The sequence below is a fragment of the Neophocaena asiaeorientalis genome, unplaced genomic scaffold, assembly GCF_003031525.2.
Source record: "Neophocaena asiaeorientalis asiaeorientalis breed wild unplaced genomic scaffold, Neophocaena_asiaeorientalis_V1.1 scaffold24, whole genome shotgun sequence".
Lineage (NCBI taxonomy): Eukaryota > Metazoa > Chordata > Mammalia > Artiodactyla > Phocoenidae > Neophocaena > Neophocaena asiaeorientalis.
Window position 1 is genome coordinate 4,627,664 of NW_020185317.1, and position 23,041 is coordinate 4,650,704.

At 40.7% G+C, this 23,041-nt stretch overlaps 1 protein-coding gene across 3 annotated transcripts in view; it reads right to left on the reverse strand.

Annotated features, from left to right (window-relative positions):
* The window catches only part of MYO1B (myosin IB), a 184,638-nt gene that overhangs the window by 110,762 nt on the left and 50,835 nt on the right, over nt 1–23,041 (reverse strand). For all 3 annotated transcript variants that reach the window (XM_024733654.1, XM_024733655.1, XM_024733656.1), the window contains exon 3: nt 22,280–22,395. In XM_024733654.1, coding sequence (XP_024589422.1) covers nt 22,280–22,395 — 116 coding nt within the window. The remainder of the gene's footprint in view (nt 1–22,279; nt 22,396–23,041) is intronic.

The following is a 23,041-nucleotide window of genomic DNA, read 5'->3' on the forward strand; positions in this document are numbered from 1 at the left end:
GCTCTGGATACCAATATCAGGTCCCGGAAAGCTATGCACAGTGCCAGTGTACGTTTTTATTATAGAATATAAGCTCAAGACAAGTTTCTATCTTCAACACAAAATCTTAAACTTAAAAACTTCCTTCATGGATATCCTGACCAGTTTCTGGCCAGAGGGGTCAAAATCAGGCAGGCCACTCACCCAGAATCCAGTCTCTAAGAGCCTTATTTCTAACAGATTAATCCGCGCCACAGATTACAAACCAAGCAAGGCCCTTCCGAGGAGCAAGCCTAGCTCTCTCTCCTGGCTTATCTCCCTATTGGTTCCTCCTCTGCCCCCATGTCCCCACCAAACACCCTCTTCTCTTGCAAGTCCTCAATGATTCCCCTTGTTCTAAGAGATCCTTGCCTATACACCTATTTAAAAAATCCCATTTATACATCTACTGTATCCTTAACATGTGGCTTAAATTTCTGGAGACCATTTTGCTTAGTTTCCCTCCCTTGAGGGCAGAAATTATTACTCATCATCTCAGTGGCTGACACACAGTGTATGGTCAGAATAAATTTGTGAAATGAATCCTAAGATAGTCTTTTCTCCGAATCATGTAAGAAACTGACAAAATTAATGTATGGCATTTTCAAACTCTAAGTTTACCAACTATTTGTAAATAGTTGGTATATATAAACCAAGTAAGGGAGAAATTAAAAGATAGGTTATTCAAGTATGCCTATGTAAGTGCACGTTCATATCTTTACAAAAAAAGAGACTTCACAAATTTAACATACTCAAAGAAGAAACCTGAAGAGAAATGGGACTCTATTTTTTTTTAATTAATTAATTTATTTATTTTTGGCTGCATTGGGTCTTTGTTGCTACACGCTGGCTTTCTCTAGTTGTGGCGAGTGGGGGCTACTCTTCGTTGCGGTGCACGGGCTTCTCACTGGGGTGCCTTTTCCTGTTGCAGAGCACAGGCTCTAGGTGCACGGGCTTCAGTAGTTGTGGCACATGGGCTCAGTAGCTGTGGCTCGTGGGCTCTAGAGCTAGGCTCAGTAGCTGTGGCGCATGGGTTTAGTTGCTCCACTGCATGTGGGATATTCCCAGACCAGGGCTCGAACCTGTGTCCCCTGCACTGGCAGGTGGATTCTTAACCACTGCGCTACAAGGGAAGTCCCTGGGACTCTATTTTACACTTTCTAGCTGAAATTCTTCACTTAGGTTAATTCTTATTATCTAGAAATTCTCCCTAATGCTAATCTATATAGATTCTGTTTAAAGACACAGGCAAATGGTCATCTATAATCTTCTGCTTTAGAAAGGTATGGTGTGATTATATTTGCACTGGTAACGCTCTAGGACCCTGCTAGTTCTTGAACTAAGTGGCAAAAGCAATTAGAGTCATTTCCAGAACTGGCTGATGAGAAGATCCTGCTTCTACTGCTTCTTAAAGCCCCCAGTTGGTAGCACTCTCCTCTCCAAAATATGTAGAGTCACTTCACAAGGTCCCTCTAAGCAAATCACCATGTTTATCCTAACTTGCTTCTCGAGTTCTGCGGCCAATATCTATCGAGTGCCTACAATCCACCAGGAACTGTGCACCCAGCATCAAAGGACATGAAGATAAAAAAGAGGCTTCTCCCTACCCTCCAGACCATCAAATTCAAGGCTCTCCCTCGACCACGGCCTGTTGAGAGTCACTCATAACAGTCCCATTCTGCTACCCCCAGCAAAAGACCGCCCGCCCCAAGAAGGAATGGAGTTTCACTGTTCTGGAATTTATGTTCTTCAGAGCAGAGATTCTACACCAAGAAAATCACTGGGACAGACAGAGGTGGGGCACTCAAAATTTTTGTTACATGAATAAACCAATAAATCTTCAAAGACCCCACACATTAAATCTTTGTAACTTAAACTGGTTAAAAGACTGCTTAGACAAGCCATTGAGATCTGACATGCCGTGGAATCCAACCAATTTAATGACATGTCCTAGAATGATACCAAATGACCCTTAATGGAGCTTTCTATATGCCAATAGCAGGCTTAGCGACAGAGGGAAATCTACAAAGGTTTGGAACAAAGCCACATTTCTCAGGTTTCAAAACTGTGACACACATTGGAGGAAGACTTCTCCACAATTTTTATAAACAGTCATTCAAATATGGAATCCCAATTCCTAAAACTATTCTATAGTCCCTAACCTTATTGCTTAAGGTTAAAAAAAAAAGAAAACACACACACACTCGCAAACACCTATATGACTGCTCTCTCCAGATATGTGTACTTCAAATACCTACTAATTGAGGAAATACCAATCTCTGCAATAACTCTCCAGACCCAAAGACTGGCACCATCCCTATACCCTACATGGTTGCCTAACCACCACCATAAACTAGTTCCAGTCTACAGAATCTTCTATTTGTCATGTCTATGGTCCGTAACTCTACGGAGAGCAGGGGGCCATCTATTCAAATGAGTCTTGGTTTCCTTCCTCAATTTTCATAAAATGACGACAACCTTATTTTAAAATAAAGGCTCTATCTTTTTATTGACAACAGAGCATGTGGACTCTGGGCCCTTTCCAGAGAATACAACCTCTAAGGGTCTACAGACCACCATTAATTCAAAGCCCAGTTATAAAAAAAGAAAACAAATAAAGGAACATACAAAACTGTCACAGTATCACTTGAGGGAGAAACTACAATCTATCTGTTCCTTGTATTCCTGAATCAAACCAAACCATCAATAACGTAGGTACTTGTACCGGTGGTTCTCAACCTTGGACACACATTGGAATCACCTGGGGAGCGGATGTCTCACCGCCCCTCCCCCACGCTCCACAGATTTGATGGAATTCTGTGGTGGTTCTGTTGGGCAGCCCCGGATGACAATGTGTCTTATAGACTTGCTTTTCCTAAACTGTGCTTTGTTGTTATGTCCTCTGCTTCTTAGTGAAGTGGCATAAAAAGCAGCCATATAAAATTCACTACTTTATTTTCTGCAAGGAAATTTTGGGAGGTGTTGCTCAAGATGACATCCTTCATCTCATAAGTCCCATAAGACTTTAAAATCACTTTTAAAGCTAACTGGTAAGGAAAACTTTTCTTCTCTTGAGCAACTCAAGTGCTTTGATCTTATGTGCAAAAATAAGTTTGTAACTGATCATATTTCCCTTTTTGTTTTGACCACCAGGAAATGAAAAATCCAAGTTCAATAACCATAGAGGACATCATGGGATTAACTTTTGCTTAGGTCTCATTTCTTCTTTTCCCTTTGCTCTTTTTTTTTTTTTTTTTGGAACAGAGAAAGGTTTATTACAGGGCCAACCAAGCAAGGAGAACAGGTGGCTTCTGCTCAAAAAAGCCCCAACCTGCTCTGACTTTTTAAAAGCTATTTATTTTATAATACTGACTATAAAACAGTAAGTTGCCTTCAGTCAATTTTCAATATGAGGAGATATGACAATTAGCTCCCATTCATATTCCTCACATATCTTTGAACTATAAATGATCAAATACTGAAATTGGTGAGACTAAAATCCATGGATACATGTACAGTTCTTCTTTGTTTTTTTTCGGGGGGGCAGGGGGGTGAGGATAGATGGAGGGATAGGTAGGTAGGTAGATAGACCTCCCTCAAAATATATGAGCCCCCTTATAAGCATAGCTAAGAATGGCAATTTCCCAGAAAATTTTCATTTATTCACTTAAAACTGTTACATTCTAAATTCACAAATCTAGAAAAACCTTCAGTGTGCAAGCAGACAGACACAGGTTTACCAGAATAAAAAGACTACAGCTTAAAAATTACAGCAACACTGAGTCAAAAGAAACCTCAAAAGGCTATCGCCCCACCTCATGTTATGGAAATAGGAACTCTGAATGCATGACTGTTGGCATGGATTCTGTATCTATTCATTCCTAATTCTATGCTTTCTCCTAACCCATCACCCAATCACCTCAAAACTCCCCGCCTCTTCTGAAAACTCCAATACTCTTCTCCTTCCTTGCCAATTCCAAGAGGACTCTTTCCTTACATGCTTTTTTGGAGGTACTGAAAAAAGGCAAGTGCTTAAGAAAATGTACAGTTCCATTCACTACGATCTCTGGAGTAAATTAACCAAATCTTGGTCATCAGCAACTCAAAAAGAGTTAATAAAACTTATTTATTGAGAGTTACCTCTATAAAGAGAATTGGAAAATATCTGCCTTCTATTCCATGCAAATAAGACTTTGCAGGTACATCTCCATGCTGATAAAGCCGAATTTCTGTCACAAGTGCCCAGTTGACAATAAGTTGGAAAAGGGCAAAACCAGGCTTTAAATCTAGATATGTTAACTAATCTTCAATTTCTCTAATTTAGACTGTGACCTCAGAAACTCTAAAGAATGAAATGGCCCCAACTACCTAGTTATTCTAGACAACTGAAGCAAACCGGTTATTCACTAACATTAAAAAAATTTTTTTTTTTAATTTTTAATGAATTTTTTCCTAAAATACATCACACATTAAACAGAAGATAATTAGCTATTTAATAAATGCATGGATATGTATAAACTGGATCATATACTCATAGGGTTTTAGAGTTGAAAGGAACCTTAGAATTAAATATTTTCCATTCACAAATTCTTTTCTGGCATTCACAACTCAAAACCATCACCAATAAATCTGTTGACAGCACAAGTTTACCTGTGAAAATTTAGCTGCAATATCATTATTACATTCACATCTCATACTTGAATAACTTAACTGTTTTCTATTCTCTATTATGAATACTTAAAGAAGGTGGTTCCTGAGCTTCCCTGGTGGCGCAGTGGTTGAGAGTCCGCCTGCCAATGCAGGGGACACGGGTTCGTAAAAAAAAAAAAAAGAAGGTGTTTCCTAAATTTTTAAAATTATATCACACCATTTGAAAATTCCCCCCCCTCTTTTTTTTTCAGAAGTCACTAAATATCGAGCTAAGATATCCAAGCAAAGTCCTTACAGTCTGGCTTCATCTTCTGATATGAATTCCTAGAACATCAGAAATTTCTGAACATGTGATTAAAGGTTTATCTAATCTATTTAACTGATATTACAGACTGTTTAATATGTGCCAGCCACTGTTCTAGGCACTGGGAATACAGAAGTGAACATGGACCTGACCTCCTGTGGGTGAGGTGGAGGGGAAGGCAGGCAATAAAGAAAATAAGTAAAGTATAATGTGCTGGAAGTTGGTAAAAGAGAGAAATAAAGCGAGGGAGGGATGGCGAATGCTGGGACAGGGCAGAAAAGGGGAGCAGGATGAAATTGTTAGAAAGGATAACAATGGAAGGACCTGCTAAGAAGGTGGCATGTGAGCAAAAACTTGAAAGAGGTGAGGGAGGAGAACTTGTGACAGACAGACAGACACACACACACACACAGAGATTGTGGAGGCTGAGGCATTCCAAGCAGAGAGAAGAGTAGAAAACCCCAATATGCAAGTGTGCATCTAGTTTAATGGTTAAGCAGAATCCTATTTTAACTATATGATAGTTTAATGTTCTATTTAATGTCATCAAAGAGTTGATTGACAATGATTTTTAATCATACCTTTGGGTACATCAACCTACAACTATTAACAGTGACAATGAGCAAGATACTTGATTTGGTACTCTTATACCATTCAAAGAAAATAGAAAACTTAGTCTATTCCCAAAAGGAGATACAGTGTTGTATAAAAAAAAGATAAATACACATACGAAGATAATTAGCTATTTAATAAATGCATGGATATGTATAAACTGGAACTTGCTTTTTATATCCAATGAAACTGTTTACCAAAAAACAAGTATATTTTTCCAGATTAAGAGGATGCAAGAAAAGTATGTAAAGGATGTACTGTGAGCATTTTTGCAAAGTACCTGATCATGGCCAAACTTTACAAGAGAACGACTGGTATAAGTTGGAAGTAAAATTAAATGTAACGTATCATCTACGTTATATAAGATGAAAATACAGAGTGACATTATTTATTGGGAGTGAAGGGTTGTTTTTGGCTTTCCCACCATGAAAATTAGTATTCTAGCTTTAAAATGAAAATTTATCAGTCAGAAGTAGTATTAATATTCTTCTGCAGTCACCTCTAAAATTTTAATATTTCTTCACCTTCCATCTTTGACTACATTCATATTTGGAAAAAGAATTTAACTAACATTGTCCTTAAACACAACTTAAACTTCTCAGTGTAAGGGAAACTGGTTCTTATTCATTCATTCTCAGAAGAATTGAATCCAAAAAAATTAACATTGCACTGGCTTAAGTTTCAAAGCTGGTTAAACCCGTTTTGCCACAATTCCCAATAGATGAATATGTGAATTAATATAGATGAGATCAGCATCTAATCTTCTAAAACTCTCGATAAACATATTGGTTCCAAGAAAATTGGTAATATAGGAATTGGACCAAAGACAGATCTACTGGCATAAACTATTAGAGCATTTAGATAATATTCACATATTAACTACTTCTGTGAACTGCAATGAGATGTGACACTATTAAAAACCTTTGTTCATAATAAACCAATAAGCCACTAGTCTCTGCCGATTAGCAGCATGAAAAAAAAAGGAATAACAACAGAAACATGAAAAATGAGTGAACAGTTTTACTTTTGTAGTTTAAAATGTATTCAAATAAGATTCAAATGGAAATGTGAAAACGCACAGTGATTACAGTCATTACAAGGAAAAAATATTTGAAAGTGCTTTAAGAGGACTTATTTTCTTTCTAAATTATACTACTAAACTCATGTTTAAATTCATACAGAAGCTTGCTTTTACATGGTAACCCATGAGTTAAATTATCAAACAGTAACAACCCTAATGAAATGAACAGATGATCCTGGTAAACAGGAGGCCATGCCACATGTTGACTAAATCCCATTCCATTTTCCCCTTCCTGGGTGCATTTCCCAGCTTCCTTTGCAGGAGGTTGGGCCCGTGTGACTGCACACCAGCCAATGAGGAAGAGCTGACTATGCTCTCTCTTCACCTCCCACAGCAACCTTAAAAGCCATGTGTTCCAGCTGCTACAACTACAGCTTGTATATGAGTCACCATTTAGAGGACAGCCTCTGAGGAACACCATCTGACCCCCATCAGACTGCGTGGTCAGTGACAAGCAAACCTTCAGTGTGTTGTGTCTTGAGCTGTGAAGTCTTGTTCTCCAAGCATAGCCTACCTTATTCTAATACATCCCTGAGATTCCCTAACTAGATGTCAAACATACTTAGACTATCGCCTTGAGTTTTATTTTGGACAGGTAGAAAATCTGTTAACAACCAGCAGAAAATAGCTGAAGGCTAAAAATAAATACTTCCTGAGTCCCTAACATGTCCCTAACACTAGGTCTCCAAAGTGAGGTGTGTGCATCTCAGGGTACGCCCACGATGAGCCACTGGAATATGGATATAAAATAGTATAACTTCTACTTACAGATCTTTATCATTTTTTAAAGTTCCTGTTCTTGTGGATGTTTTATAATGTACACAATACATTAGGATGGTACGACTTGAGGTTAACTATAGATAAACAAACATACTGGATGGATTTTAAGACCAATGATCTTGAGGCAAGAAAATAATTATAATTGCATAGTCCTTGCTCAAAAGATGCTTCCTCTTGTCCAACCCTTAAATAGGAAACAATTAATGAAATATATAAGGTAGTATGCAACGAAGTCCATACAACTGTGACATAATGCATGCTATGGAAAATACGTGTTAGGACTACCAAGTGGCATTTTTGGGAAGAGGCTTCAAAATGCAGGTGTACCCCGGACGCATCTTGAAAGATGAGTAGGATTTGAATACGTGGAGAAGAGTGAAGTGAGTGTAACAATACAAGACCAGGGTGCCTGAAAAGAAGAAATGAAAGCAACAGTGGGATAGGCAAGAAGAGGCCAAGAGAAGGAGAGCTTACAACTAACTGATCCCTAGTCACAAATTTATTCAAACTCAACCTCTCTATTTTCACAGACAGAATTTTCTCTTAGGACTGATTTTAATTTTCTAAGTTCTGTTCAAGATCAATGCCAGATATATGCAAACACCAAAGAAAAATCTTTAAGTATAGAAAATGACAAAGATTTTCAAGTTCTAAGACTCATTTATGCTACCTTATCTATGCCTGCAAGACAAAGTATAGCACATACAATCATAGATGGGATACTGTTATAATGACAATCATATTACATTATGAAAAGGAAGCAAATGTTCAAAGCATTATACACCATTTTCTATTTGTTTTAGGAGCAATGTCCAAGAAACACCCATACACATTTCCACACTTTCTCCTTCCTTATACCCATGTTCCAGGTAATGAGTAACCAGACAGCAATGACTCACCCATATTGCACAATCTTAAATAGCTACATGGGTGCATTTTATAATTTATGTCCTAACAACTTTACACTTCAGTAACATTGTCTTTAATACATTTCTCTGATCACGGATGGGATTCTGCCATTTTTAACATCCTTGTTTTTATCCATAATGCTATTCACACGACAAAATTATGTATAAGCTTTTGCCATTTAACAATGGCCAAGGCAATTATAAATATAGAGAAAAGCAGCAGCAACACTGTAGGACGGAATGTGAGGTAGGGTATCTGAGGGTGAGAGTATGTCTTTTGAAAGTAATCAAAGCAGTGGCTTAAAAACTAGCAAGCCCTAAAGAAACATTCAAGAGCCCTTAGCAACCCACACTTCACGAAAATACAGATGGTAAAAGTGGAAATGGACCCCTCTGGTGGCAGTCTAGGTCTTAAGTAGGCAACCCTAAGAGGATGCCTGCTTGTGTTTCCCCAAAATAAAGGTCCATGGTGCAAACCAGCCAAATAATCTTCCCTCCGTTCAGGTGCTTTCTAATGTTGTGCTGTTGAGGTGGACTGAAGGACAAAGATTAGTAGAAAATGTATGCATTCTAACTTATTCCTCTACTGCTAACTTCTTGTGAAATTAGACTAAACCATCTATTACGTTATGTTTCTAACGTAATTGGGCATATTCTTTTCAGACCTCAAGCTGACGGCCCACGCATTCAGACAATGAACACAAACATCCCAAGGGGAGGATTCCCTATCCAAAGGACAGCACATCCTTCGCGTAAGTCAATGACGAGTGACAATCAGGACTGCTGTATATCAAATGTTCTTCCTCCTGAATAACATTATGATTCATCACCAATAGCAACTAGAGGTTTTGTCATAAAACATAATGAACTAACATCTGTTTATACTTACAAAATTCATTTCAACATTCAGTCATTTACCACTCATTCATTAAAACACTGCATTTATACACGTACACACTTAGGCATATTTAACAAGTCACAATTTTTTTTTCCAGTTGGTGACTGAAAATGCAAGACGGCAATTTTTCCCGACACATAAGCTTGTAATTTTAAGTAATGCCCTCATCCCAAACTCTCCTCCTATTACTTTAGAATAAACATAATCCTTCAATCCTCCCAATGATTAAAGTAGACTGGTATTTGAATGTTTTATTTAAAAAAAAAAAAAGTTCTACATGTAGCTATCATCTCAACTCAAATACCTTTTACCTCCTCAAATACCTTCCTACCATCCTGGCTCACTGTGGCTTAGTCAAACTGGTCCGTCCTTCGCTTTATCTTCTATGTAGATCATTATTACACTTTACAGTGGCCACCTATTTCTAGAATTCCTTCTTGAAGACTCAACATAGGTGGCACCTTCAGAATTTCTGAACCCACCAATTTTTTGTGCTTCCACCTTATTCCCTGTCATTGCAAGAACACTATTATATAAAAATGACCTGCTCGGGGCTTTCCTAGTGGCACAGTGGTTGAGAGTCCGCCTGCCGATGCAGGGGACACGGGTTTGTGCCCTGGTCCGAGAGGATCCCACATGCCGCGGAGCGGCTGGGCGCGTGAGCCATGGCCACTGAGTCTGTGTGTCCGGAGCCTGTGCTCCACAACGGGAGAGGCCACAACAGTGAGAGGCCCGCGTACCGCAAAAAAAAAAAAAAAGACCTGCTTATGTAGCCATTCCCCTCTCCTCCCAACTAGCCTGAGATTCGTGAAGACAAAGACCATGTGTATCTTCTATACACAGTTTCTAGCAAAGAGTAGGTCACCATATTCATTAATTCAGTCACTCACTCAACAAATACTTATGGAGTAGCTGCTACACGACAGACATTATTCTAATTGCCATGGATTCTAATTGCTATGTGAAATAACAAAGCCCCTGTTCTCCTAAAGATGACATTCACATATAGGAGACAAATAATAAAGACACAACAAACACCTAGTGAAATGTCAGATGATAAACAAATAAAAGTAAAGCAGTCTAAGGGGACAGTGAATGGCTGGGGCAGGGGTTGCTATTTTAGGTATTTTAGGTAATCAGTGACGATTAAGGCGTTCCCTAACTGAAGTGAGAGAACAAACAAGTTGGTCCCTTGAAGGGGAGAGAGCGACGCAGAGCAGGTGGCGTGTGAGAGGAGCAGTGAGGAACCAGCGTGACTGCAGCAAGGGGATGGGAAGTTCACAAGGGCAGTCAGGTGGCCAGTGCTCACATCAAGTGGAGCTCTGCAGGTCACGCGCGAGCCACTGCAGGTTTCCAAAGCAAAGAAAAACAATCCAGTGGACATCTTTAAGAAAGAGGACTTTAGCCCACAGCCGCCACATTTTTGGGGAAAAGATGGCCAGGGGATCGAGGTGTGGGAGAAGGCGACAACGGGAGAGTTGAAACAGGAAGACCCGTTAGGAGGCTACCACAATAATCTAAGTGAAAAAGGATGGCAGCTCAGACGAGCACAGTGGCAGTGGTGGCGAGACTGGGATATGTACAGGCAGCACCAACAAGACCCGATAGTGGACTGAATGTGGGGTGGGAGAGAGAAGGAAGAAAAGGTTTGTGGTGTGAGCAGCCGAAGGATGGTACTGCCGCTGCCCGGGAAGAGAGAAAGGATGGGGACGGGGGTGCCCTCCAGTCTGAAGCATGTGAAGTTCCAGGTGCCTCTTGGACACCCCAGGGAGATACTGAAGGGTTGAATGTAGCTGAGTCACCAGGAGCTCAGGGGTGAGGTCCAGCTGGAGACCTAAATCTGGGGGCATCAGGACATATTTAAAGCCCAAATGGGCTCATCTAAGTGCCTACAGAGGAGAAGGAAAAGGCCCCAAAGCCAAACCCTTGGACATACCAGCATTCAGAGGTAGAGAGGAAGAGGCACGTCCAGCCTTCCACCCAAGAGCTGGAACAGCCAGTGTGCTAGAGGAAAACAGGAAAATGTGGAGGCCAGAAAGTCAAATTTTAAAAAGGGTTTTAGGAAGGAATTGGTCACACTGTCAAATATTACTGATAATTAAAGAAAGAAGAAGATTCAAAACTTGATTATTGGAGTTGACAACATGGAGGTCATAGATGATCTTGAAAAGAACAGTTTTCATGGAGAAGAGAGATAAAAGTCTGACTAGAGTGAATTTAATAAAGAAAAGAAGATAAACTGGAGACAACAAGTATATGCAACTTTTTCAAAAAGTAATAAAGGGAATCAAACAGTGTGATAGCTAGGTGACATGGAATCAAGAGAAATATTATAGCATGTACATTGGTGGAAAGGGAAGAGGGAGAAGAAAAAGTTGATAATACAGTGGAGAGGGGAAATAAGCACAGAGTAATGCCCTTAAGGGTATAAGAGGGGCTGGATGGGGTCCAGGGCCCATGTAGAGGGGGTGCCTGAGAGGGGACTGGACAGCTGAGTCTTTATAACATTCAATGTTTACGGAACTGAACTACCCCTAGGTTGAACTACCCTTAAGATATTTCTTATAAAAAGAAGGCCCACTAATTCAGGTTTCTATAACACCATACAGAAACTCCGACATTAACCTGGCTTCAGGAAGCTAACACTCAAGTCTTATTTCAGGACAAGCTTACTACGCTTCTTAAGAAGGATGTATCCATACGTGCATGCATATCTGTGGTACAATAATATATTTCTTCTGCATCTCTGGTTCCCGGCACAGAGCTCCTAAAACCCTTGGAATTTCCTGAGTAACAGGACTGCCTTTTCTTATTCATAACAAGCCCCTTCTGCCCACACCTGAGTTTACACTAGTGAAGTGACTCATGGTGGGACTCCTAAGTAGCTTCAGGCTGGGGACTGGTCACCAGAAAGACCAAACACATGATCAAAGGGTGGGTACTTTCAGCTCCACCTCCCCAGCTCCAGGAAGGGGATGGGGGCTGCAGATTGGGTTATAAAGACTCTTCAACAAGGAGATTCCGGAGCTTCTGGATTGAAGGCACTGATGTGCTGGGAAGCTGGCCTGCCCAGAGAGGCAAGGAAACTCTGCACCCCTCTTCCCCTATACTTTGCCCTATGTATCTCTTCCATGTGGCTGTTCCTGAGTCGCATCCTTTACAATAAACCAGTAAATATGAGTGTTCTCCTGAGTTCTATGAGTCATTCCAGCGAAGTACTGAACCTGAGGGGGTAGTAGAAACCCCCAAATTTGTAGTCAGCTGGGTAGAAGTGTGGGTGGCCTGGGCACTCCATTTTTCACTGGCATCTGAAGTGGGGGCTGTCTTGTGGGGCTGAGCCCTTGACCTCTGAGACCTGCAATAACTCTGGGTAGTTAGCACCAGAATTGAATTGTATTGTTAGACACCCAGCTGGCATCGGAGAATTGGTATTGGAAATAGCCATACCTCTGGTATCAGAAAACACACAACATCTGCTCTTGGGCCACTGGGGAATAAAACAGGTGATAAGGGAAACATGGGAATTGATGAGAGCAGTGAATGTCTCAATGCTGAAATTTCAAGCCATCAGGTTTAAGGAGTAAGAAAATAAGACTACAAAACTGCACTCTCTTAAAAATATACACAGCTAACCACAGACCCAAAAAGCAGAAAACATGGGAGAGGGGAGTTCACACACAGCAAAAGCGGGCCTATTTGCTTCCCAAATCATAATCACCTGAGGAGAAAGATCAAAGCCACGTACAGCCAAGGAATTGAGAGGCATAAACAACTGAACACAGAACAAATAATTACCTTAAAAATAAAACAGCTACACGGTAAATTCATACACTAATGAGGGATTATTCAAATTTTACTTAAAACCATTCAGAAGCACATTTATAAAAGAGAAATGCTCAGTGACTGAGCGTGAGTGCAAAGGAGCCAATACTGGAAATGAAGGTCTACACACGTTCTCTTCCCTAAGTTCAGACAAGCCACTCTGTCCCCATGCTTGGATCAGGGAACACGAAGGTGCCAGGGAGGAAGCCCCCTACTCCATGTTCATGCCAACCCCCAGTGCCCACTGCTGCTTTACAAGGCCGTCTCCAGACTAGTTCACCTTTTCGGGAATTGCTTGGCATCCACACCCCCAGCTCAGCCGGGAGTCATGACTGGCCTCGGAGCCTCCCTCCCGCCCCCCTCACTCTTCAGTCACTCCCCCCGAGTTCTATGGGTTTGCCTCTGAAATGTCCACCCATTTCCAGATGAGACTCTGCCCTCTTCCCTTCTAGTCTGGATTACTGCCAAAGCCAACCAGATCCCTAAACTTCACTGTCCTTGAGTTCCTCTTCCCCTGGGGCTCCAGAACAGTCCAAATCTCAAGGCTGACCTTATCTCTCCTCCTGCCTGCTTAAAACTGCAAATCCTCAGCACACAAGCCATTTGTGACCCAGATCTGCTCTTCCTCTTCTACCATATATCCCCCTTCCCAGCTTGCATCCTGCATTCCAGCCTCTGGGAACCACAGGAATTGAGATCATGGACGGGCCACGTCGTATCTCTGGGTCTCCCCTTCGGTTCTTGGCACACACTGTTCCCTTGGCCCAGAACGCTCCTCCCTCCGCACTTCACACGGCTCGCCCCCTCACCCCCCAGGACACGACTGGAGTATCACCATCTCAGTGAGGCATCCCTGGCCACCCTATATCAAATGATACACCGTGGAACCCTCACCCTCACACAGTCCTTCTGTGCACTCGTCACCATCTCCAACACCATTTAGTTTATTTCCTTCTCTGGTTTATGGTCTCTCCCCCTGCTAGGATGTAAGCTCCAAAGGGCCAAGATATTTGCCCAGTACCTGCACTCATGCCTGGTACTTGACAGGCACTCAAATAACAACTGCTGAACCACTGGATCAACACTATTCCCCCTGCTGGGAAAATGATCTCCTGGGCCTAAACCCTATTCCTTATCTATGTGGCAAATTCATCCTTCAAGACTCCCACTGTCCCATCCCCCAGCTCCTCAGGCAGGGCTGAACACCCTCTCCCTGGCACACCCACAGCACCTGATCCACGGGGACCACACTCAGACACCTGTGAGGACAGGGGGCACTACTGATAATTATGCTGATACAACAGGAGTGACGGACTGTCCAGGGCAGACCTGAACATATGGGCACTCTGATCTCCCACCTTTTTCACAGCAGTTCTCTCTCTTCTCCAGTTATCTGCTCACTGGTCTGTTTCCCACACTAGGCTGTGAATCCTTAGGGATGAATAATTTTTGTATCCCCAACACCTCACACATACTGTAGATGATTAATAATGTTGATCAAATGAACGAACAATCACTTCTGCTCGAGGGTTTGGATCCCTGAGACAGGCTGCAGCGGGTGGAAAGTACACCTAGACAGTGGGGAGAGCAGCAAGCCCCCTTCCTGGGGCTGGTCCTCCAGGGCCTGCTTCCCTTGCATGGATTTCTGTCCCATGACAGCCCCAGTGCCCACTCTTGGTTCCCCAGTCTCCCAAGGATGGGCCCCCTTGGGAGCCTTACTGCACTCTGTTTCTATTACTCCTGGCTTTGCTGATTTCCCCAGACTGGATCAGGACCAGTATTTGCCGGGCCCTGTTTAGACAAACTCCCACACAGTTCCCTTCAACCCACCCATCCGGTCCTACTGCCACACAAGTCCCAGCACCAGACCACAGCAGTGTGTCTTATTTCAACAACAAAGGGGGCACCCCTCCCCTGAACACACCCCCTCTAGACAGCACTCCTCACGTGGGTTCCAAGTGCAGATGAAGTGTCAGGCTAACGCTTTTCAGGGCTGAGGCCTCAGTGCCACTCCTTTGGATAAAATGGATCTCTTCCAGAAGGCTGCAGAATTTCTCAGGGCCTGTGAAAGTCCTGTAACATTCTGGCAGGAAGCAACCTATTTTGTCAAGAATCAATTTTTTCCCCTTAATATTATACACCAATGAAATAATCATGTATGCTGGTATGAACGTGTGATCGGCTTTATGAATTGCCTTTTCAAAATAAACTTTCAAGTCTGAGACGTGCATTTTTCTGAGAAGTGATAAAAATTCTAATTAGGGATCTAGAAACTAGGATGCTGAGACTTCTCAGACATACAAAAACACTTTTCATTAATAAATGTATTCTTCTATCACAATGATTTTCATGGTAAAAACATTATGGTAGTATAGAACCAACCGTCCAACTTTATTTTTAAAAGTTCATAATCTGAAAGAGAAATTAGCTGAGGTCCCTTTCTGCCAAGAGTATGTATTCTGAAAGACACTGTTTTGAAAATAACTCCCATAAAGCAACAGACTGAGAATAAAAGTTTGAGAGTTAAAGGCAGGAAGTTCAGTTCACGGAGCTTCGTAAAATCTGATTCAGTGCGAAGCCCAGACGTGTCTCTCGGCATGGACCCAGCCTCAGGAAGCTTCTATTTAACACCTACCCTTCACTACCACATTGCATCGCACTGCTAATAGGAATCAATCTCTCTCATCAAGAAGTCTTCTCATCCACATTTGTCCAGAATCCAACAAGTATCTGCCAAGACAGCAAATACGGTGGCTGCCTTCTGCTTATTCTGACCCATGACAGTCGTGCAGAAAGGGAAAGGGGCAATTTGAACTCTTTTTAAGATGGTGGCATTCCACATGAGATGTTAACTTAAGGTATCCCAACTAAAGAGTAAGACGGAGCTCAGATGCCCCCCTGCACAAGTTACTCATGTGGATTAGAGACGTACACAGATGCAGGCCCTTCCAGATCACAACCTATGGGCTACTGACTTAAACTACCTGAGACAACATGGCTTAGAGGTGCTTTATAAGAATACTATTTAAATTCATTTTGTTTTTCACAAAAGCTTTCCTCCCTTTGCTCTACCCTTTTCCCCCCTAACCAACGGTTTGAACAATCTTGGTTTCTGTATACTTAAGTTTGAGGATTGTCTCCCTCACGAAGACAGGAATGTTATCTGCTTTGTTCAACTGCTGTATGTCAGTGCCTAAAAGAGAGTCTGGCCTATGGTAAGCTCTCAATAAACATTTGCTCAGTAAATAAGTAACTTTCCTAAAGCAAAAAGTAGAAAGAATGCTAGATGGGAAAGCATAAAACCCTTTTCTGCAAGTGGTTTTCTGGGAGGGACTGAATGAATGGGAGGCTCCACTATTCCAAAAAGGAAATGAGGGAAATAATACAAAAGTCTCAGTGACATCACATCAACACACAAACACACACACACAAACACACACACACACACTCCTTCTCACTTTCCTTGAGAAAGTACTTTAACACCCAGTTGTACAAGCAACCTCTATGAGAGTTCAGAATCTAGCTGTCATAAAAGTTCTCAAAACAAAATTTTACTCACAGAATTTCAACTCCGCTATAGAGGAAAATACTGATAACGAGAAAAGGGACAACACCTGGGGCTTCTCCCTTAAACCCTTATCCTAAGCTCTGGACATCCAACCACAGCACTGGCACATTTTGAGATATAGTCAGAAATGTTTTTTATAACATGTATCTGGTTCACCCTGAATGGAGTAAAATAACCCGATTAACAAGGACTCAAAACACACAAGCATTCTAGCAATGTCATTCTCTGGGCACTAGTACCTGGTCCTGCAAAACCAACTGTCATAAAATTAGGGGTCAGAGGTTCCCTAGAGACAGGGGGCTCACACCTGGACAACTGAGAGGAACATATTCCAAATCCTCCCATTAATCACTTGTCCATTTTTAGGCGAGAGTAGCCAGAAATTTTTCAAGGCCTTAAGACATTTTTCTCAGTTTTTAGAATTTGTTGCAAGGCTTTTCATTTACTGAAATGGAAAGACAGCTTGCTTCAAATAGCGCTTGTAATGCCTGCGTAATATGGCTACCACACCATGTCTCAATCTGGGAAGGACACATTTCAGCTCACTCCTGGGTCACGACTACCGGGAAGGATTGGTGGTGGGGCACTTTTCCTTTTAGCAGCATGTTCCCTTCAATAGACACTGCATATAATTAGGTGGGAAGTGCTCTGTATCAGGAATGAATCGAACCTGAACACTCAGTGTTGAAGAGCACTATAATACTTTAGTCTACTTTTTTATAAAAATGAAAAAAAAATTCTCATTACACTGCATGAAGTTTTGAATAAACGCGGCAAATAGCATGCCAAGAATACTCTGATTTCCTTGAATTGTCAGAGATGAGATAGTACAAGTAAAATGTAATGAAATATTATTTAAAACCTCTTTTGTTCTCTTGTTATTGAGCTCTGAAGAGAAAAGCACTGAAAGCACCACAGAGATGCACAGGATAAAGTTCCTGGTCTATAGAAGCTTCTATCTCATTAAAGAAGATGACACGGAAACACAATTAACCACAGTAAGAAAGGTGGTGTGCCAGATCACATGAGTAGTTCTGAGAACTCAGAGGCAGGAAGAGTCACTGGTGGGTTAGTCTGGAGCTGATCAAACCTTTAAGACAGAACCTAGGAGACAGGCGGGATGTTAAGAGTAGAGCTGGGGTATGAGGTGGGAGAGGCAGAAAGGAAAAGACATGGAAAGCTGCGACTCAAAAGGAGGTTCCACGAAGGCATGAAGTGGTGTTTGGGCTGGAGAGGAGGACGAAGGCTGGACTGCCAAGAGCCTCAACAGTAAGCCAAGTGAACCTGGAGTTCACTCAAATAGTAATGGGGAGCCCAGGAAGGTTTCCGGGAATACCATGATGTGGTTTTAGGAAGATCCATCTGAGGGTGATACACTTTATCTAGTGCTGCAAGACGAAAAGGCAATCACCCAAGGGAAGGCCAGTGGATTTGGTAACTAAAATATCAGAAGGTGTTTGTCACCGTGCTATTCTGAGTGGAGGGAGAGTAAATAGTTCAGTTATCTCCCTTATCTCTCTCCCCTGTCATTCTTTCCCATCCCTGACGTTAGGCAGTTCTCCATGAACGCAGTTACTGAGAGGTCTGAAACGTACTATACTAAGCCCTCACTGGGATATTTAAGAAAAATTCCTTATGTGCAAAATATTTAAAAACCATGCTGGAAAGACACAGCTTACACAATTAGAAAGGTAAACAGTATCATCTATGCTGCCCAGCAGGGCCCTCATTTCTCTGGGCAAGCCACCCAACGTTATCACGCTCAAGGTGTAGCTCCAAACATACAGGGGACAGGAATCCAGAGAAGGGAACAGAAGAGGTATGACAACAGAAAACCATTTTTGAAAAGGAACATAGATAAGAAGCCACTGTTTATCTTCATTTTATTCATTTATACATTTCTGCTGTCTGAGTCACGTACTTAAGTAGAATGTAAATATTTTTCAATTGTCTGAAATCTAAAGAAAGATAATTTCTGGACACCTTCAAAAACACATGAGTTATGAGGGAAATATCTGGATGGTTTTGCAGACTAACAGTGAACAACAGGTCAAATGAAATTCCAAATGTAATCTGGGGCTAATTAATCAGCAATTTTCAAGGTACTTGGTTTGAGCAGCTGCTTAAGTTCTTTTTTTTTTAAACATCTTTATTGGAGTATAATTGCTTTACAATGGTGTGTTAGTTTCTGCTTCATAACAAAGTGAATCAGTTATACATATACATATGTTCCCTTATCTCTTCCCTCTTGCATCTCCCTCCCTCCCACCCTCCCTATCCCACCCCTCTAGCTGGTCACAAACCACTGAGCTGATCTCCCTGTGCTATGCGGCTGCTTCCCACTAGCAATCTATTTTACGTTTGGTAGTGAACATATGTCCATGCCACTCTCTTTGTCACAACTTACCCTTCCCCCTCCCCATATCCTCAAGTCCATTCTCTAGTAGGTCTGTGTCTTTATTCCCGTCTTACCCCTAGGTTCTTCATGACCTTTTTTTTTTCTTAGATTCCATACATATGGTTAGCATACGGTATCTGTTTTTCTCTTTCCGACTTACTTCACTCTGTATGACAGACTCTAGGTCCATCCACCTCACTACAAATAACTCAATTTTGTTTCTTTTTATGGCTGAATAAATCTTGGAGATTAATCCTTTGTCAGTTGCTTTAAAGTTCTTTTTTATTCAAATTGGAACCAAATTCTTGAAGAGTTATGATTAGAATGCATCAAAAGCTTGAAGTCATCTTATCCTATTATATCACAAAGATCCTATGAGAGAAGGTCAGGTTGGGTTTTAGTAGGGAACCTAGCTAGCACTGACCCTGTTTCAGATGCTGTCAAAGATGGACACTCACAAAGAAGAATGCAGGCAAATGCATTAGAGGAAGTGGAAATGTCCCACCGTGGAGGACAAAGTGGTAAGGAAGAGCCTGTTAAAATGTCGGGAATGTGTCCCACATGTCTCATTATTACATTAATTATTATATTTATCACTGTTAATAGCAACAGCTGTCCATAACGACAGATTCCCTGCTAAGCACTTTACTTATATCAGATAATTACATTTTCTAAATATCTACTAGATAGTTATCCCTCACAAAAATCCTACGAGTTAATAATTATTTTCCTATTGTACACAACAAATTACTTAATCTATGAGTTGAAGTTTTTTCAAGTAATTTGCTCAAGATGACATGGTTTGTAACTGGAAAATCTGGGACTCAAACCAAGTCCTGTTCAATATATTTTGAACACTTACTTTCAGGTGCTAAGAATATTATGGTGAGCAAAAGCTGGCATGGCAGGTGAAGCTGACATGAATCAAATAATCCCATGAAGAAATGTTTAACTGTAACTGTGACAAGAGCAATAGATCTGACCTTGGCAAGGAGGGGGTGAGGGATGGACATTTCTTCCTTGAGGTCTAATGCAATCTAAGATCTAAAGGAAGAACAGGAGTTGCCTTGGGGAAAAGGGAGGGAAAAGCATTCCAGGCAGAAGGCACAGAATGTGCAAAGATGACGTGGTGGGAAGGAGTGTGCTGAGGACTGAAAGAACAAAGTGAGGTGGGGAAGGAGCTGTGATATGAATCTAGAGAATTCAGATTTATTAGATGAGACTGTACCTTTCACCCCATGCACAATGTTTTATAGATCATGGTAAAAAGATTCTGTCTTTATCTTAAGCACACTGGGAGTTTATTTTATTGCTGGTGTGGTGTTTTTCCCTTGGGGGGTAAGGGGTGAACTTGGGTAGGAGTGCTATGCAGCCTCTTATAGGAACCTTTCAGGAACAGGGATAAAAGTGGATATTCCACAGCATGACTTTCTATGTTCTAGAATGGACATCTATTATATATCTAAACAACCCCAAAGTGGAGACTTAAGCTGAAAATGGAAGAATGGCATGTGGTCTCTGGAAGCAAAGTGAGGCACAGCTAAGTTATCCTGGAGGGTCCAGGATGCAGGAACACAGGCAACCCAAAGGTAGCAGAATACAACTGTACAGTAAGAGGCCATAAGAAGAGAACGGTGGAACCCATTTCCAGCTGAGAGGCACAGCAGATGACTGTTTTCACACCTCTGCTCCCGACCCACGAGCTTTGATAAATGACTTATTTCTCTGAGACAACTTCCCCATTTGTAATGGTACCTTCCTCACAGGATTATTTTGAGAATGACGTGAGTTATAATACATGGAAAGTATGTAGAGAAGTACCTGCACATAGTAAGTATTCAATAAATACAAGCCATTACTGTTACTGTTATCATGCTATTATTGTAAAAGATCATAATTTGCGGTAAGCAGTTAAGGAAGGGAAAACATTTGTAAATATATCTCTGAGACAACATGTTCTCAAACTTGCACATACATATGAATCACCTGGAATGCTTGTGGAAAATGTAGATTCCTGGCTTGTTAGAGGTAAGGCCTAGGAAACTAGGTTTTTCCTGAGCTCCTGGGGGACTCTGACATAGCTGATCTAAGCATTTGAGAGGCATGGCTTCAAGGCCTAGAATTTAAAATAAATATTAAGGCATCAAATAAGGTATTTCATTGCAGGGACTTTAACTATAGGGATAACTTTATCAAACAAATTTCCGATTTTTTTTTGAATTTTAGAATTTTATTTTTTTATACAGCAGGTTCTTATTAGTTATCCATTTTATACATATTAGTGTATATATGTCAATCCCAATAGATTTTATTTTTGTTAAGGCAAAATGAAACAAGTTCACTTGCAAAACCTACTTCTAGGAGAAAACTGAATAATCAGAATCCGCTTGATTGGTAAAATACTGTGTTTAGTTTTTAATAACCATTTTTACAAATTATTTAAATCTTTAGTTCCAAACAGTCCAAAAATGTCACTGTATGCTCCACTATCAAAAGAAACTAAAATAAACAGTGGTATGTATATTCTTTAATTATTAGATTTATTTTCTAGCAAAAATAATAGAGCCCATCTTCAATCATACAGAGAAAATTCTTTTCTGCTAGGACACAACTAAAACTCTGCAGATTCTTTCACTTTAGTTCAGGGTTTCTCAACCTCAGTACTGTGTAATTATTGTAGGTTATTATTTACAGGAATTATTTACAATAACAAGTGACCTCAGAAAAATCAAACAAGTGACTAACTTCAGGGAAGGTGAAATCATTGGCTTAATGTACACATCTGGTGAACAATGTCCATGAATATTATAAACTGAAGGGATTACTTATTCCTTTTCCTCAGAAACTATTACACAACCCAACACTTGGGATCTTTCTTGACCCAACAAGAGCATGAAAATGCTGCTTGGGCTCTTTATAATAACAAACAATGACCATTCCTGTTTTATTTGAAAAATAATTAGCAGCAGCTGCTACTTACACAGAATTTTTAACAGAAGATACTTTACATACTGAACCCAAATATTTCAGAACTTAAAGAGCCTGAGGCCAAATGAAATATTCTGCCTTTTTTTTTTTAGTTTAAAATAAGGCATAACAATTAACTTCCACATTCCTTCATCTAATTTTTAAAAACGACTAAAACATTTTCCTGAGACTCAGAGGAAACAGCTGGACACATCTGTCAACTAGACAGCTCTGGAGTGAAAGAGAAACTTAATGCTTTAATACCATACTTACATGTGTGGGCTCAGTTCATAAAAATTTCTGTTCCTGTAATCTTCCACTTTCTCTGGTGAATAAATGGGCAATGACCGGTATGGGTTAACAGATATAACCACACTTCCAATGTATGTCTGCAAAAGAAAGAATAAAATATACCCATTTTAACATCTTAAGTCTTAATGTTGCATGGTTTCATCTTTTTAAAAACACTAGTTCTACGGCCTGACCACTCATTTTATACTTTTCAAGAATATTTCTAAAGACAGATGGTCAATAATGTTTATTCATTTTGCTGATAAACGGAGAGCATAGATTTATACATTGAAAATATCTTTCAAAATAAATCTCTAGATTAATTCATGACCCTGGATAAGAGTCCTCCAAAGCCCTGTCATACTTGCCAAAAATTTTGTCAACAACCACGGCTAATTGTGAGCAAGAGCTATGCCTTCCCCGATTCCGAGCAGAACTGGTGTTTCCCTCTCTCATCTTTATCCTCCTATTTCAGTCTACAGTAACCCAGGCTTCCCCTCCTCCCTACCCATACCCATACCTATCCAATGGGGCCTTGACTTTGGCACTGTCCTTACACAGCCTGTCCATCTCTACAATGGGCTCCGACCACATACAATTCAGTATTAGAGTCACAGTTATCCCTTGGGTATTCAAAGAAAATCATTTCATGTTATATCTAGTGGACTTTAATCTCAGAATTTAAATGTACTTGCTGAAAGACAGTACATTTCATGTTGAATTTAAATTTAATGTAGAATTTAA